Source organism: Abramis brama, assembly GCF_963993115.1.
Source record: "Abramis brama genome assembly, chromosome: 25".
In the NCBI taxonomy this organism is placed as follows: Eukaryota; Metazoa; Chordata; class Actinopteri; order Cypriniformes; family Leuciscidae; genus Abramis; species Abramis brama.
The window spans coordinates 3,116,518-3,133,034 of NC_139987.1; the positions used below are offsets into that span (position 1 = coordinate 3,116,518).

At 36.7% G+C, this 16,517-nt stretch overlaps 1 protein-coding gene across 1 annotated transcript in view; it reads left to right on the forward strand.

The window, feature by feature from the left end:
- Positions 1-16,517, forward strand: part of plppr1 (phospholipid phosphatase related 1) — a 77,066-nt gene that overhangs the window by 49,460 nt on the left and 11,089 nt on the right. The window contains exons 3-4 of the mRNA XM_084103762.1: positions 3,545-3,733; positions 11,017-11,149. Of these exons, the coding sequence (XP_083959888.1) occupies positions 3,545-3,733; positions 11,017-11,149 (322 nt within the window). The remainder of the gene's footprint in view (positions 1-3,544; positions 3,734-11,016; positions 11,150-16,517) is intronic.

Below are 16,517 nucleotides of genomic sequence, written 5' to 3' on the forward strand. Positions count from 1 at the left end.
CCTGTACTTCCATAAACCGCACAGAAAAAAAAAAAAAAACTCTTCTCTGAGAATAGATAACATTTTAAATTGTCAATCTTACTTTTAATTTCAATATATTCAGAAAAGCAAAACTTGTATTCAAAGCTACAACATCCCCCTTCGACTAAGTGTAGAAAGCACTTTTTCACATTGAAACTCAGAAGGTTCTGCTGATACTGTAAAGTGGCGGCACCAGTGCAACCACCAGCAAAATTTACTCGCACCAGGAAGAAAAAAAGGTCACAGTCTGGATCCCTGCAATCAAACTGATATAAAAATGGATTGTTTTGATCTGGATTAGCCACATTTAAAGCCATTGTAAAGTAGCCAATATACAGCCAGTAACTGCATATAAGTTGAATACTTTGAAAATGCACAACACTCATGGCAATCCGTAACTATTTGATGTTTTGTGAATTTTTGGCTAATTTGTATAATGTTGTGATCTCATTTGTACACCCCATTGATGATTATTCTTAGGGGTGGAACCTCATGTACACTTTTACAGTTACATATAAATCATGCATACAAAATTGCCACTCCATAAAATAGTTTCTTTCTTCACATGAGATCATTTTAAAATGCACCAATTTACAACATTGCTGCTCAACTGTAAAGGACTACACTTCATTACCTGACTTAAACACTGATTTGTACCCGTTCAGGCCGAATGGAAGTCAAGAGCAAAGCACGAAGCTCAAGAAATGGAGATGGTAAACAAACACTCAAATTGGTGTGCATGCCACAATGGTGGAAAAGCCTTGAATAATTACACTGGCCAGCTGGCTATGTAACAAAAATGTTTGCTAGCGCTAGCTGTTAAAATAACTTGCTAACAACACTGGCAAGCTAGATAACATTGAATCCTGTATCTAACTAACAAGCTAATACTACTTCCCTCCAACTCACATTGCAGCACTGTTCCGAAATCCTTTCAAAGTAATGTAGCTAAAGCCACACTAAATGTCGCTAGATGACTGCGGTAATCATTCAGTACCATGGTATGTATCAAAGCAATGTAGCATAGGATTGCTACCTAATATTACCTCAAGTGCTTTTTTGTAAGGCTGTCTATTCCAGTGAAGTATTAATTTTTTACTTACCCTGAATAACCCTTATGTTCCACCTGTATAGTTTGAGGCTGATTTTCTGAATTCACCTACTAAAAGAAAAGTGCCATGTCAGTGAATAGCGACTGTAATTGGGTTAGACATGCTTCCCTTTCGGCACTGTATGATGCCCTTATGTTATCGCTTAAGGCAAGCATGAGGAATCATACTACGTCGCTCATGAAATACTAATGAGGTGCTGACTCAGTACATTGAGTCTGAAACAACACAAACTCAACCCTGCAGCAGAGTATTGAGAAGTGCAGTAAGACAATATTCAACCTGCTTTGATATGCTCTTCTTCTGTCCTCATATGACTTCTGATGTGGTGGTGTGGCCTATGATTTGATTTAGAGGTTGATGTCGTTGCCTAGTGGTTAAAACGATGTCATGCACTTGCTGGGGAGGACTATGAGGCAGCATATGAGTAAGAGTAATGTTGAAACAGAATTTGTACACTAATTGCAGTAAAGAATTGTGTACTTAAATCCCATTGTTCATCTTAGACCGTTTTCAGACTTGTTGATCTTTGTTCTGAAACAGGGACTTGAAGGAAATAAAATTAAACAAACTAAAGAAGAAAAAGTGTCAGGTTTCGAAAACAAACGCTCCAAACGAGCCAGTTTTAAAAATTAAGGTTGGGTTGAAAATAATGATTTTTCGATTTTAATTGATTCTCATTTTGATGAACCGATATCGATTCTTAAATCCCAGGAATTACTTTTTTTTCTAAACTGTGAAAAAATTACATCTATAATTACACTTTTGAGACTTCCCTTTCACCTTAATCCACCCTTAAACTTCAATAACAGCAAAAGTGTTTTACAATACCTTAAAGGTAGACTGGTAGAGCTACAGCCTGATCTACCGGCGATTTGATTTCACCCTGCAGCTCAGGCTGGAAACCTGTACATTCATCTCTGCTGCTTCCTTTACAAATTTGTGGGAACCAATCACAAACTGGCTTATCCACCTGCCGCTATTGGTGGGTTTAATCCAATCCAATTCCAAAACCATTATGGCTCTGTCCAATTTCTTTTAACCTCTCGACGATGCTCAATGGCTTCTTTTTAGCGCTTGAGTGGGTGTAAATACCACTAACTTTCATGTTTTTTTTTTTTTTTTTTGCATAACCTGCAAAAATTGCTGGATTCCATCACTGCTTCTGCAAACCGCTGATCAACACGTTTGGTTACACATTTCCTGCCTGGAGTTTTCACGTCGCTCTGCAAAGTACGTCACCCGGATCGTTGGTCTGATTGGTTGAAGGACTATCCAATTGCGTACAGAGTCATTTGATCTATGTCCGTTGATCACGCCTCTTGTGCAGTAAAAAATACAGAGCAGACTCCCCAGACCAATGTTCAGTCTTAAAGATTGAGCTTGGTCTGGTGATAGCCAGACTACCTTAAAGGGATAGTTCACCCAAAAATAAAAATTGTCAACATTTACTCATCCAGGTTGTTCTAAACCTGAATTTCTTTGTTCTGTTGAGCACAAAAGAAGATATTTTGAAGAATGCCAATTGACTTCCATAGTATTTTTTTGGTAACTTTATTTTAAGGTAACGTAGTTACACAATACTACATGTACTTACTATAGTATTAACAGTAAATTATGCATAATTACAAGTACCTAACCCTAAACTAAACTCTAACCCTATTTGTAATTATATAGTAAGTAGGCTGTATGTAGTTAAATATTACTCTTCACCGTAAAAAAAGGTGTAACCATTTTTTTCATACTATGGAAGTCATTCAAAGCCGTGTTTCCACCACAGGAACTTTACTCAGGAACTATGAACTTTGGGGTGGTACTCCGTGTGTTTCGACCGCAGGAAGCGGGGTCTAAATTAGGTTCCGTTTAAAAATGTCCCCCTCAGAAAGTCCCTGCTTGCGAGGTAGTACTTTTTCAAAGTTCAGGAACTCTCGGGGGTGGGGCTTGACGCTGAACATGCTGATTGGTTGACTCCACGCAGCATTTAATTTCATCCACCATTTTAAAAAATATTTTGCGGTGTGTGCAGTCCTACGTCACCGGACTAATTTGCCTAATCTTTAGACTGTGGTGGGAACGCAGAAAGCAACAGATCTGGGGGAAAAAAGTTCCTTGAACAAATTGTTCCGGGTAATTTTGGTGGCAACATGGCTAAACTGTGCCTTCAGCTGGACTCTCTGCAATGCTGTCTCAAATATTTCATGAAAGGCCCTTTATGTAACCCTGCTGGAAATGAAAGAGGATACAAATATGACTTCCAAGTAGAGCTAATTCAAACAGAAAAACAGATGGACACAGCTGCTTACAAGAGGTTTTCCGAGCGGAGATGAGACGCATCTTTGAGAAGTGTCGGTGAAATGGTGAAAGATCTTGACAGATACTTCTGTTAAGTTTGTTTCTTTTTGTTGTCTTTCCAGTTGGTCATCATGGCCGGGACGGTGCTGCTGGCGTACTACTTTGAATGCACAGACACGTTTGGGATCCATGTGCAGGGCTTCTTCTGTAATGATGCTGACCTGATGAAGCCGTACCCCGGGCCGGAGGAGAGCAGCTTCATCCCTCCTCTCATCCTCTACTGTGTGGTGGCAGCGGCGCCCACTGCCATTGTGAGTAGACATGGCTCCAAACTAGTTAACTGACTAGCTAATTACTGAGGTCTACTTTTTTTGAATTTTTTTTCCCCGTACATTTTGGTTTTTAGTTTAAGTAAGTCATTTTACAAGGTAATGAGGTAAAGATCAAGTTAACTAATATTAACAAATTAAACGTTATTGTAAAGTGTTTTTTTTTTTCTTCAATAAAGTGTATGTTTTCTTGTATGTGTTGGACATGAACACCAGAGGGCACTGCAATACCAACACACACAAAATACTACATACATGCTTTTTTTGTGTTATAGTGTAAAACATAAATGGGAAATTAAATGTAATCTCCAGAGTGGGGTTTCTGTGCAGTCTCCCATATCCTTTTAATAGGCACATGGGCCATAAAACATCAACCCACTAAAGAAAATTAGAGTGAATATATTTAATTTTTGCTGAAAATTATGATCTCAGTTTCACAGCCTTTGTTTGGGCCAAATGTGCTATGAAGCTGTTAGGAGTTATACAGATTAGACAGACCATGAGGATGTGTATAATAATTTAATTGTACATTTTATCAAGAATAACTACAGTCCACGGCTGTAATTTAAGTCGTTATTCTTGACGTGCTGTAGGTTGAAATGAATATATTTAGTGTAGATCCTTGTCATGATTCTGACTTTGGTTTGGTCAATCAGTCTCCAAACAAAATGAAGGAAATTAAGCTTTTATTTTTAGACTGTTATGATTTATTTTCCATTCTGAGGTTATTATCACTGCAGAAGAAAATGTGAAGTGTGTTTCCAGAACCTGAAGCTCGGGTGTTTTGGGTGGGCGGTTACTGGCTCAAAAACCCACTGCCAAGTCTGTGATATTCATATGAGGTTTATTGCTCGTTTTATTGTTGTCCAGGCAAAAATCTGATGGTCTAAATAAGTAACACACCTCTCCACAAGCCTCATGATCTCCTTAGTACATAAATTAAAGCAGTACAACAAATACTACTACCATACTTTATAAACATTTTATTATTATTATTATTTGTGTTGTTTTTTAATTGTGGTAATATGAATTGGGAATATTTATGGAAGCTTGTTTATGGTGGGAATAATGTGAGAAAAAAGATTATACCTCACAATTCTGAGGAAAAAGTCAGCGTGAAATTGCAAGAAATAAAGTTACTGAGTTTATTCTGAGTTTACAGCTCACAGTTCATATTTTTTTTTCACAATTATGATATGTAAAGTCAATAATATAGAGAAATAACCCTGCAATCGAATTGCGAGAAAAATCAGCACTGCGAGATATAAGCTGGGAATTGCGAGGGGGGAAAAAAAGTCAGAATTGTGAGATAAAAAGTTGTTTTTTTAAATTAGCTTTTTTTATTTATTCTGTGGCGGAAACAATTTTCCGTAGATATGCATACTGTAAGTAAAAAATATATATTTATTTTTGCTTAAGTTTATATAACAATTGATTTATTATATGGCATATGGCTCATGATAGCTTTGATGACATTCAGGCTGAACATGTATAAATCTAAATCCAACCTGTAGGTTTCTTGTACCTTTTTCAAACAGTTTTGGAAATTCCTAGTGTAGTTATTAATCTTTATAACCCTGCCTATATCTCAAGCAACGGACTGGAGTTTCATCTGTACTGTACTATTCTAAGAGATGAACACTGCAGTCCAATTCCATCATTCCCAGCACAGAAAACAGCTTTAAACAAGCCAGAGTTTTACTCTGGAGATAAAAAGAACTGCAGCAGCTGCATCTGGTCTTGAATTTTTTCCCTCCTTGTGACACAAACTTTATTTCTCCTCTATGGCAGAAAATAGAAAACCTCTTGCATTTGGTAACTTGAGAATTGGTCAGTGGCTGAGTAATATCCGACTTCAAAGTGGCCTGTGAAATGCTGTATCTTTTAGGTGAAAATTCCCCAAAAGGCTCCACTTTTGTCATTATCATTCTTTTCAGCTCAAACACACTTCCTTTCTATGCAAATTTATTCCATCAACAGGTTTTTCTTAGTAAATTCCGTCTTTTAACTTTGCTATTATGTTTTATGTTTTGCCGTTTGTATAGAGACGTACACATGTGCAACGTGACTGATGCTGTGGGAAACATGCATCCAATTTAGCAAATCTACTTTATTAAACTGTCAAATTGAGATGTTTTTAAGTTTCGAAAAGAGTCTACACTATTTATATTGATTTTCTAATGATGTATGTCAATGGATATGAAACTTGTATAATTCCTTTGAAACCTTTGGGTGAAGAAAATGTACATGCAATTTTATCATTGACGTTCCCAGCATAGATGAATAAATAAAACACATTTTTGTTGTGAGGAACAGAAAATCTGAGGTAAAACAAAGTCCCTTTCTATATCTATAGTCTTTGGGTAAATGCTGCATATGGCAAGTGGAAATATTGGTTTAATTCAGCCATGTATGTTTGAACCAGAAACTGATTCAGAAGAAGAGGAAAAGTTAATTATACAGGCTTGTATACAAGTTGATGTATCAGAATGGTAATGCATTTTAATGTATCGCTCTCTACAACGTCGGACTTGGACCTCGTTGCTTGACTACACTCAAAAAAATGAACTAGGAAGGTTGTGCACTTTACATAATATATTTATATTTAGTTTACTTATAATAATTGTGTTTGTTGACTTGAAATGTTTTTTTTTCTATTAAGGTCCACGTAATTATGTCTCAACTTAACAGTACAAAATCCTAATGCGTTGTCTAAACACAAACCATTTATGTTAAGTAAATAATTCTTACATCCAGATGGTGGCAGTATAGTGCGACGCCAACTGCCATTTTGCCCTAACTTAATTTGATTGTGTTCAATCTGCTTTTATATGAAAAATGTAAGTTTACTTAATCCGTTTGTTTTGTCATTACTTGAATGATTTGTGTTGCATTAACTGAAACTTGGCAGTGCTTGTTAGTTCCCAGCATGCTTTGCATATGTTTGAATTAAGAGAGAATAAATGTTAAAATTAAGTGTTATTTTATGTGTTTTTGAGAAAATGAGAAAAGGGGAAGACTTGATTGTGTGTAATTGTGTTTAATGTTCAATTACATTGGAATTATTAGATCCATTTAAATTTCAGTGGGTTACCATTGTGGAGAAGAGTGGAGCATTTTGTTTGGCTGTGGACTGATTCAAATACTTTCAAATGCTTTGGTTAAAGGAACATGTAAATCTTACCATTTAAGATGCTAATATGTGTTACTGCTAGCTGATAGCTATCTATAGTCTATCAATTTAATTATGTGTCACTTAAATGAATGGAATATTAAATAAGTTGGATTCACAAATTTTGTTAGTACATATAACTTAACTGACTTTAGTTAGTTAAACTCAAATGTCTCTTGTTGAGCAAAAATGATTGATAATAGTTGGCTTGAGTCCAAAATATTATTTATCCCTAAAACAACCACATTAAGTTAGATAAACTTAATTATTTGTTTTCAACTTTCATAATTAAATTAAGTGGAACCTGTTGACAAGAAAAAAATAATTAAAGTCAAGGTTTCATTTTTTTGAGTGTATGTTATGTTTACTATGTTTCCGTTCATCATCTCAGAGTCAGACTGCTGCCTTCTAACAATCATCAGAAACGCTTTGAAGAACTCAGAACTTCAGTGGAGAAAGACATATAGTTCATCATAACATCATATACATAATTCACCCGCTATATTGCTAAATGTACCCGATTTTTCATATCAACAGAAAAATATACAGGGATAACCTGACACACACACACACACATATATATATATAATTATATATATATATATAATTAATTTTAACGGATTATAATTAATTATAAATATTTGAATTATTTTTAGAATTGACTGTAGCAGAATTAATAGTACAATTATTTAATCAGTTCATCCAATGAACAGAAAGCATAATCAATTATTAATTCTAGGAAATAAATGATCTTCCTGGCCAGTAAAGAATAACCTTTTCCAACTAAAGTAAATAAAGTAGTAGCAGGGTAATAGCATAGGTATCACTAGATCAAGATGTTGGTAACACTTTACAATAAGGTTCATTAGTTAACTACATTAGTTAACATTAACTAATAATGAACTGCACTTATACAGCATTTGTTCATCTTTGTTAATGTTAATTTCAACATTTACTAATACTTTATTAAAATCTTGTTAACATTAGGTAATGCACTGTGAACTAACATGAACAAACAATGAACAGCTTTATTTTCATTAACTAACATTTAACAAAGATTAACAAAAACAGTAGTAAATGTATTGCTCATTGTTAGTTCATGCTAGTTAATACATTAACTAATGTTTAATAAAGGAACCTTATTGTAAAGTGTTACCAAGATGTTCAAGTGACTTCGATATTTTTGTGAGTGGCAAACACAGAGACAATAAAGCGTGGATATATTGGTTTAATAAATGAAACTACGGTAGGCTGCACCCACAACTAAACTAAGCAAAGATTGTATACAGAATCAAGAAAGTGAAGAAAAGTGAAGAAGAGAGAGAACCATCTTTGGATATCAACATTTGAAGTTACTCTAACATAACTAAAGAATCATAACTAGGCTAATAAAACATAGACACATGCATAAAACACAGGAGAAATACTATAAACCTTTGGGAAAGTTTGTGGGTAAGAGTGGAGTAAATTTCCTTGTGTATTGGAAGTTTATCTCTATAGTCTTTGACCAAATGGCTTGTGCCGTCTGGTCGGCTATGCTGTCTTTGAGGGTTGCAGACAGTCTCTTGCTGAGATCGTTCAGGAGAGCAGAGGTGATAACGGTCTTTGAAGAGAACTGGTTTGAGGGCTGATGACAACAGAGGAGAGGGGGAAGGTTTTATGATGTCTAGAGCACTTGGATTAAGTCCATTCGTTACAGGCATTTGGTTCTGAATGATGTTCTGTATGTTGTAGCCAACACAATCTGCTATTTTGATTATGCATAATTAAGGATGAGATTTTAGAGATTTGATGGAAGGAAAGTATGGAGAGAAAAAAGAGCTGTGTAAAGATTCTTTGAAATGCTACTATTGTGTGCCACAAATAAAAGAACAGCATACGGGTTTGGAACAACGTGAGGGTGAGTCAATTATGACAATATTAATTGCTTAAATGTGTTTATAATATTTGATGTTTATGCCTTGAATATTGCTACTTTTCAACAAATGAAATCTGTGCCAGGTGACAAAGTATGAATTTGGTTTGTACATCGTCATTATTATTACCATTAGTGCGAAACACCATGTTTAGTCACAGTTGGCTTAATAAAAATAATACAAGGGCGAAGTGAACTGATCATTAGAGGTTCACTCAATTTCACGGCACAAAGGACTTCTAAAACCTGATTTTGCTCGTAAAATGGAGATAGAAACTCTTAGTACAAACTCTTTCAACAAAGAATTTCTAAATATGTCATTCTAACATTCACAATGTCCCAGAACATTACCTTGAAACTTCCAAGAAATCATCACGGTTATGATATCACGATGTGACTGCCCACATTTATACATTGTATGCCTTTGTGGCAGTTCAGCGACCCGTCCTGATATACAAAGTTTTGAACCGCTCCTGTTTTCACATGTGAAAACACAAGTTAAACAAGTTCACATGTTTTCACATGTGAAAACAGGACCTCACAGACGTCTGCCTCTCATATAAACACCATCATAAAGTCCAGGCCTGGTCCTCTCTCGTCTTGCACTGTCATCACTCCTCCTTTTATCCTTCCGGATCTCCTCCCATGAGACTTAAGGCCACGTAGCACGCAGGAGACACTCATTAGCACTCGCGCCACCGGCCTCGCTCTGTTCCCAAGGCTCTCGGCCCCGCCCTGCTTGCCACATACATGTTGTGGCATTACTGTCAGGTCCATATCTTTACTGTGAAAGTCTGTTCGGAAAGCCTGCGCCAAAATTGCGACTGATTTACCATATAATCCACAGTGAAATGTACCAAACAAACAAATAATGCTAGTACTGAGACGTTCACATAAATAAGCACTTCCCAAGCATTAGGATCCTTTGGAAGGTAATGACATTTTTGTCCAGTGATCCTGTATCTCTTCTTCTCTCATCTCACTAACGTGTCAGTGGGTGGGGCCAAAGATGTGATGTAGGTGTAGGCGTTGATCTGATTCCCCAGAGGTGGTTTTTCGTTGCACTATTACGTCATAATGTGACGAAATCCGAAACTAGTCGTCTTCGAAGCCTGGTTTCAATAAAAGCTGTTTTTGGACTGAGTTTTGAAACTTAGAGGATGTTTCTATAGTACAATGACCTCCTACATGCCAAACGATCAAGGGAAATTCAATTTCTAAATTCATGACCCCTTTAAAAGTACATTAGCAAAAACTAAATGATGACTAAACTGTCTTTAGATTTAAATTTTGAAACATTGATGTCAATAGCTGCTTTTAAACCATTCTTGTTTGCTTAACCTAGGCGATGCGGATATGGTTTGATTTTCCACTGTGGAGCTGATAACAGAGATCTTTGGAATGTAATCCAAATGTTCCCTTTGTAGCGAAAAAGTTTACAGATGGTATGAGATTTAAATAGTGACTGCGTTATGGAGGATGATCAGATATTTCCGTTTTAAACTTGTTTACTTTTCTGAAATAGGAAGCTTGGCCAACTATAGAGAAACTGGCAGCCAGGCAACAGAAAAGTGACTAATCCGGAGTGGCGATGTGACATCACTACACACGTTCAAACTGTGTGTTCATTTTTGGGGTGGTTTTCATTTAGTGCGTGTACTTATCTTATCCACTGACAAATCTATTTTGACACTTAAGCCACTGCAGATTATTTCTTAATGGCTGATTAATCAACTTGGCCTGTTAATACTAATTATACATTATATAGAATAAAAATCTAAGCAAACACCACGAGTAATTCTTTAGTGAGCTCTCAGAAGTAAAAGTACAACACAGATCCCATGCGTCACTACGCACGCATTCAAACAGCACAGTTCAGCATGGTTAGCCAACCGTGATGAAAATTCTGGACCGGGAATGGTTTGTAATCGTGCCGTGCTTAATCAAGCTCAAGTGGATAAATCTGGAACCGTTCCTTACTGTTCTGGGAACTGTTCAGCCCGACATTGGGAAAGTGACCATTTACACCAAAGTGTGCAAGACAACTTGAATAACATAATGACTTAAGAATATAGTTCCTCCAATTCAAGTAATGAGCAAAATCCCCAAAAATATAATAGACATGAATCTCGCATTATGCATTAACTGCTTAAATCAGTTTTTTTTTTCTGTCTGTAGATATTTGTTGGGGAGATCTCCATGTATATCATGAAGTCCACTAGAGAAGCCCTAATAGCCCAGGAGAAAACCATTGTGACTGGAGAGTGCTGCTACCTAAACCCTCTCATCCGCAGAATCATTCGGTTCATTGGTGAGTCTTCTGTTTTCATTAGTGTTAAACATTTCAGCTCAGTATTGTGTGGGTCCAGTATGGATTTTCCAGTTGTCACAACTGGTGGCACCATGGTGAGATAATGCATAGTTGGGATTTTTGCTAATGCAATGACAGTGATTTCTCATAAATAAAGGCAAAACAAAATGCAACGTTTATTATAATGGGTTTAAGGTATGATTGCTGTAAATTTCTTGACATTTAAAAAAATATATATATATTGATCATGTATTATAAATGATAAGCAAGTTAATGATAAACAAAAACATTAGTCTGCAGTTTGCTTATTGAATGTTAAAAATTATTCAAATATGTTGAAGTAATTTTATTCTTAACATTTGAAAAAAAATTTTTTATTGGTGTTGGCATTGATAGTACTTAGTAAAAATATGCTGTTAAACAAATATCATTTAAAATAGACTTTGGGAACACTGTGTAAACATATTTATGATTACAATTTGAAAGGGTGATAAAACCCTAAACTTAATTTTTCTGTAATTTTAACAGTTATGTGTGTTGAACATCATGCCTTCCTTTAGTTTTAATAATATGAGAAAACTAGTAAATTTTAAGCTTTTTTGCGTTATTTTCATCTTCCGGGTTCAAATTTGTCTTTGTGTCAACATCACAGGATCGATGACTCAACTAGTGTTGTCAAAAATGTCAATATTTCAACATGTATTGTTACTGAAATATCTATAATGGTTACAATACTCCTTTTCTGCAGTATCGATACACCGAGACCAGCTGCTCTGTCTTGCTCTCTCTCTCTCTCTCTCTCTGACGGCGAATTGACACATACCTTGCATTACCACAGGTTTCGCGCTCACACCAAAAGCGTGCGCACCACTGAAGCCGCCTCTCAAATTGAGTGGCTTACTGCGCTTAAATGGTCAAATACACACAAAATGATGGGTGTATGACCGTCTTGGCGAGTATTCAGTTAAACACAGTCAGTTTTGGAACTTAAATAGTTGAGAAAAATAACGCTTGTTGTGTAACGGTATATTGGATCCATGCATAAGCTCTTAAAGTGACAGCAGCCTAATAAATCTGCTGCGATAGAGAAAATCACTCACTAGTCTTGACTGAATCACTTTTGTAGCTTTAACTGGAAACATGAATCTGTATTTAAATTTACAATGAAGACTACCCAGTGTTATTTTACATTTTATTACTTTAATAGTATTTCTTACCTGAATACAGTTAGACCCCCCTGAAAAACTGTTTTCATTTCTCTTTATTCTATTGTATTTATTTGTGCTATCATTTGCAATTTGTTAATTTGTTCTTATTGTATTACTAACTTTTTACTTGTCTTTTTTTCTGCAAATTTAGTTCAGAATTTCAAATAAAACCCCCCTGTGCTATGTGTAAGCTCTATAATTATGAGATAATAATAAACATATCTGTATGGCAGTATATTATGGTATCAAATATCAATGTTTTTCAAGGTATCTGATCGAAGTTGGAAATTCCAATATTGTGACACCACTAGACTCAACATTGTGTCTCATAATTAAAAATGAGACTGCTTGTGCTTATCTTATGAGAAGATGCCTCGCTTAATTATTCATGACAACACGCGTTGATTTCCTTTGACAATTCAAATTCAATTCAATTCAGATTTATTTGTATAGCGCTTTTCACAATACATATTGTCTCAAAGCAGCTTTACAGAAAGTGCATTTCAGAAATGTACATAGAAAAATACAGTTAGTTAATCATGTATTAATTTAGGGCATAACATATCGCCAGCGTCGAGTCGTCTCTTCACAGGCGTCGAGTCGTCTCTTCACGGGTGTTGGGGCATCTGAAGGTTCCATGTGAGGCTGGATACAAACTGGAACTGACGAACTCTATTTACCTTGGGACTAGCGTCCCGAGATAACGACAGAAAAGCAGATGGGAAATAATTAGCATAGCTGCTGTTCATAATATTAATGCATTCAATCTGATTCAACTGTAGTATAAAAGGTAGTATTATGCGAACGCTTGGCTAAAGAGATGCGTCTTTAATCTAGTTTTAAACTGGGACAGCAAGTCTGAGCCTCGAACAATATCAGGAAGGCCATTCCAGAGTTTAGGAGCTAAATGTGAAAATGCCCTCCCTCCTTTAGTGGACTTAGATATCCTAGGAATGACCAGAAGCCTCGAATTTAGTGATCTTAAAGAGCGTAATGGATTGTAGGGCGATAGAATTTCCGTTAAATACCCAGGAGCTAAACCATTTAGGGCTTTATAGGTCAGTAGTAATACTTTGTAATTGATACGGAACTTAATAGGTAACCAGTGTAGAGATGATAGAATTGGTGTTATATGATCATATTTCCTTGACCTAGTAAGAACTCTAGCAGCTGCATTTTGGACTAACTGTAGCTTGTTTATTGAGGATGCAGGACAACCGGCTAATAAAGCATTACAGTAATCTAGTCTCGAGGTCATGAATGCATGAACTAACTTTTCTGCATCAGAAACAGATAGCATGTTACATAGCTTAGCAATGTTTCTAAGGTGGAAAAAGGCTGTTCTTGTAACATATGAAATATGATATTTGACAGACGCTTGAGATTGCATACAGAACAGTGAGATTGCATACAGTAAGTAAGAGATGCATTAATGGAGCAAAAATTTTACTTTGTAAGTTTCTGCATCACATAAATTCTCTTCAGTAGATCCTGAGTCTTCGACACAAACACGATTCATCCACACTGTGAGAGTAACCGGTCTTTACAGCTTATAAAAATGCCACAAAATAAGCCTAAAAAGTTATACATTTTCAATGCATCGCAGAGTACAAATGCGAATGGTTGTGCGCTTATTTGTGCATTACATTATACAGTGAGGAAAATAAGTATTTGAACACCCTGCTATTTTGCAAGTTCTCCCACTTAGAAATCATGGAGGGGTCTGAAATTGTCATCGTAGGTGCATGTCCACTGTGAGAGACATAATCAAAAAAAAAAAATCCAGAAATCACAATGTATGATTTTTTAACTATTTATTTGTATGATACAGCTGCAAATAAGTATTTGAACACCTGAGAAAATCAATGTTAATATTTGGTACAGTAGCCTTTGTTTGCAATTACAGAGGTCAAACGTTTCCTGTAGTTTTTCACCAGGTTTGCACACACTGCAGGAGGGATTTTGGCCCACTCCTCCACACAGATCTTCTCTAGATCAGTCAGGTTTCTGGGCTGTCGCTGAGAAACACGGAGTTTGAGCTCCCTCCAAAGATTCTCTATTGGGTTTAGGTCTGGAGACTGGCTAGGCCACGCCAGAACCTTGATATGCTTCTTACAGAGCCACTCCTTGGTTATCCTGGCTGTGTGCTTCGGGTCATTGTCATGTTGGAAGACCCAGCCTCGACCCATCTTCAATGCTCTAACTGAGGGAAGGAGGTTGTTCCCCAAAATCTCGCAATACATGGCCCCGGTATACACCCCCAAAGCATCCTCTCCTTAATACAGTGCAGTCGCCCTGTCCCATGTGCAGAAAAACACCCCCAAAGCATAATGCTACCACCCCCATGCTTCACAGTAGGGATGGTGTTCTTGGGATGGTACTCATCATTCTTCTTCCTCCAAACACGTTTAGTGGAATTATGACCAAAAAGTTCTATTTTGGTCTCATCTGACCACATGACTTTCTCCCATGACTCTTCTGGATCATCCAAATGGTCATTGGCAAACTTAAGACGGGCCTTGACATGTGCTGGTTTAAGCAGGGGAACCTTCCGTGCCATGCATTATTTCAAACCATGACGTCTTAGTGTATTACCAACAGCAACCTTGGAAACGGTGGTCCCAGCTCTTTTCAGGTCATTGACCAGCTCCTCCCGTGTAGTTCTGGGCTGATTTCTCACCTTTCTTAGGATCATTGAGACCCCACGAGGTGAGATCTTGCATGGAGCCCCAGTCCGAGGGAGAGTGACAGTCATGTTTAGCTTCTTCCATTTTCTAATGATTGCTCCAACAGTGGACCTTTTGTCACCAAGCTGCTTGGCAATTTCCCCGTAGCCCTTTCCAGCCTTGTGGAGGTGTACAATTTTGTCTCTAGTGTCTTTGGACAGCTCTTTGGTCTTGGCCATGTTAGTAGTTGGATTCTTACTGATTGTATGGTGTGGACAGGTGTCTTTATGCAGCTAACGACCTCAAACAGGTGCATCTAATTTAGGATAATAAATGGAGTGGAGGTGGACATTTTAAAGGCAGACTAACAGGTCTTTGAGGGTCAGAATTCTAGCTGATAGACAGGTGTTCAAATACTTTTTTGCAGCTGTATCATACAAATAAATAGTTAAAAAATCATATATTGTGATTTCTGGATTTTTTTTTTTTTTAGATTATGTCTCTCACAGTGGACATGCACCTACGATGACAATTTCAGACCCCTCCATGATTTCCAAGTGGGAGAACTTGCAAAATAGCAGGGTGTTCAAATACTTATTTTCCTCACTGTAGCTGTCACAGGATATGTATTTGACATTTTGGCAAATGCAGATTATTTCTTAATGGCTGATTAGTCAACTTGGCTTATGATACTAAAAAAATCCTAGGCAAACACCACTAGTAATACTTTAGTGAGCTCTCAGAAATAAAAGTGCAAGACACATTCAATAAATCTTTGACTTTGTTAGGTGGTATGATTTACCTGGAGATTTTAAAGTAAAACCGCAGTGCTGTGGCTGTTTTATTGATTGGGAACAACTCCACCTCCAAAACACATCAATTTTAAATGTTTTCTACAGACATAATGAGAGACACAATCAACAAAACTTTCTATGAAAACGTCCACTCTTTTATGCAGTCATATTTATTTTAGTACACATTTCCATGTTCCCAACCAAGTGCTTGATGTAAAATGAAAGTAAAAGCATGGGGAGAACTTGATTTAATGGATGTGATGCATAATGTAGTGGAGATTCTGGTAATGGTGTCCTCGGAGGCTTGGGACTGCAGTGATATGGACCATCATATTGCAGCCTTTTTACAATATTGAGCAATTGTGGCTGGACAGAATCCCAGCACTCTTTTCTTCTTTTTCACTCCAGCGGTGGTCTTGTTTTCAGTAGCTCAACTTTTTGGTCATATAGGAACCCTTCATACTTTGAGGCACCATGTATTGTCACTCCATGTATCTAGTTCACTCCAAGACACACAATTTCACAGTGAAACAAGTGCCACGGTAAAGTCCACTGTCGGTGAGTTTAACAAACCCAAGTGCAGTTAAAGATAGTTCACCCAAAAATAAATAAAGGCGTTCTGAAGTGAAAACACAACAAAAATATTCACTGCCATTATAAAGCTTGGAAGAGCCAGGACAGTTTTTAATATAACTCTGAT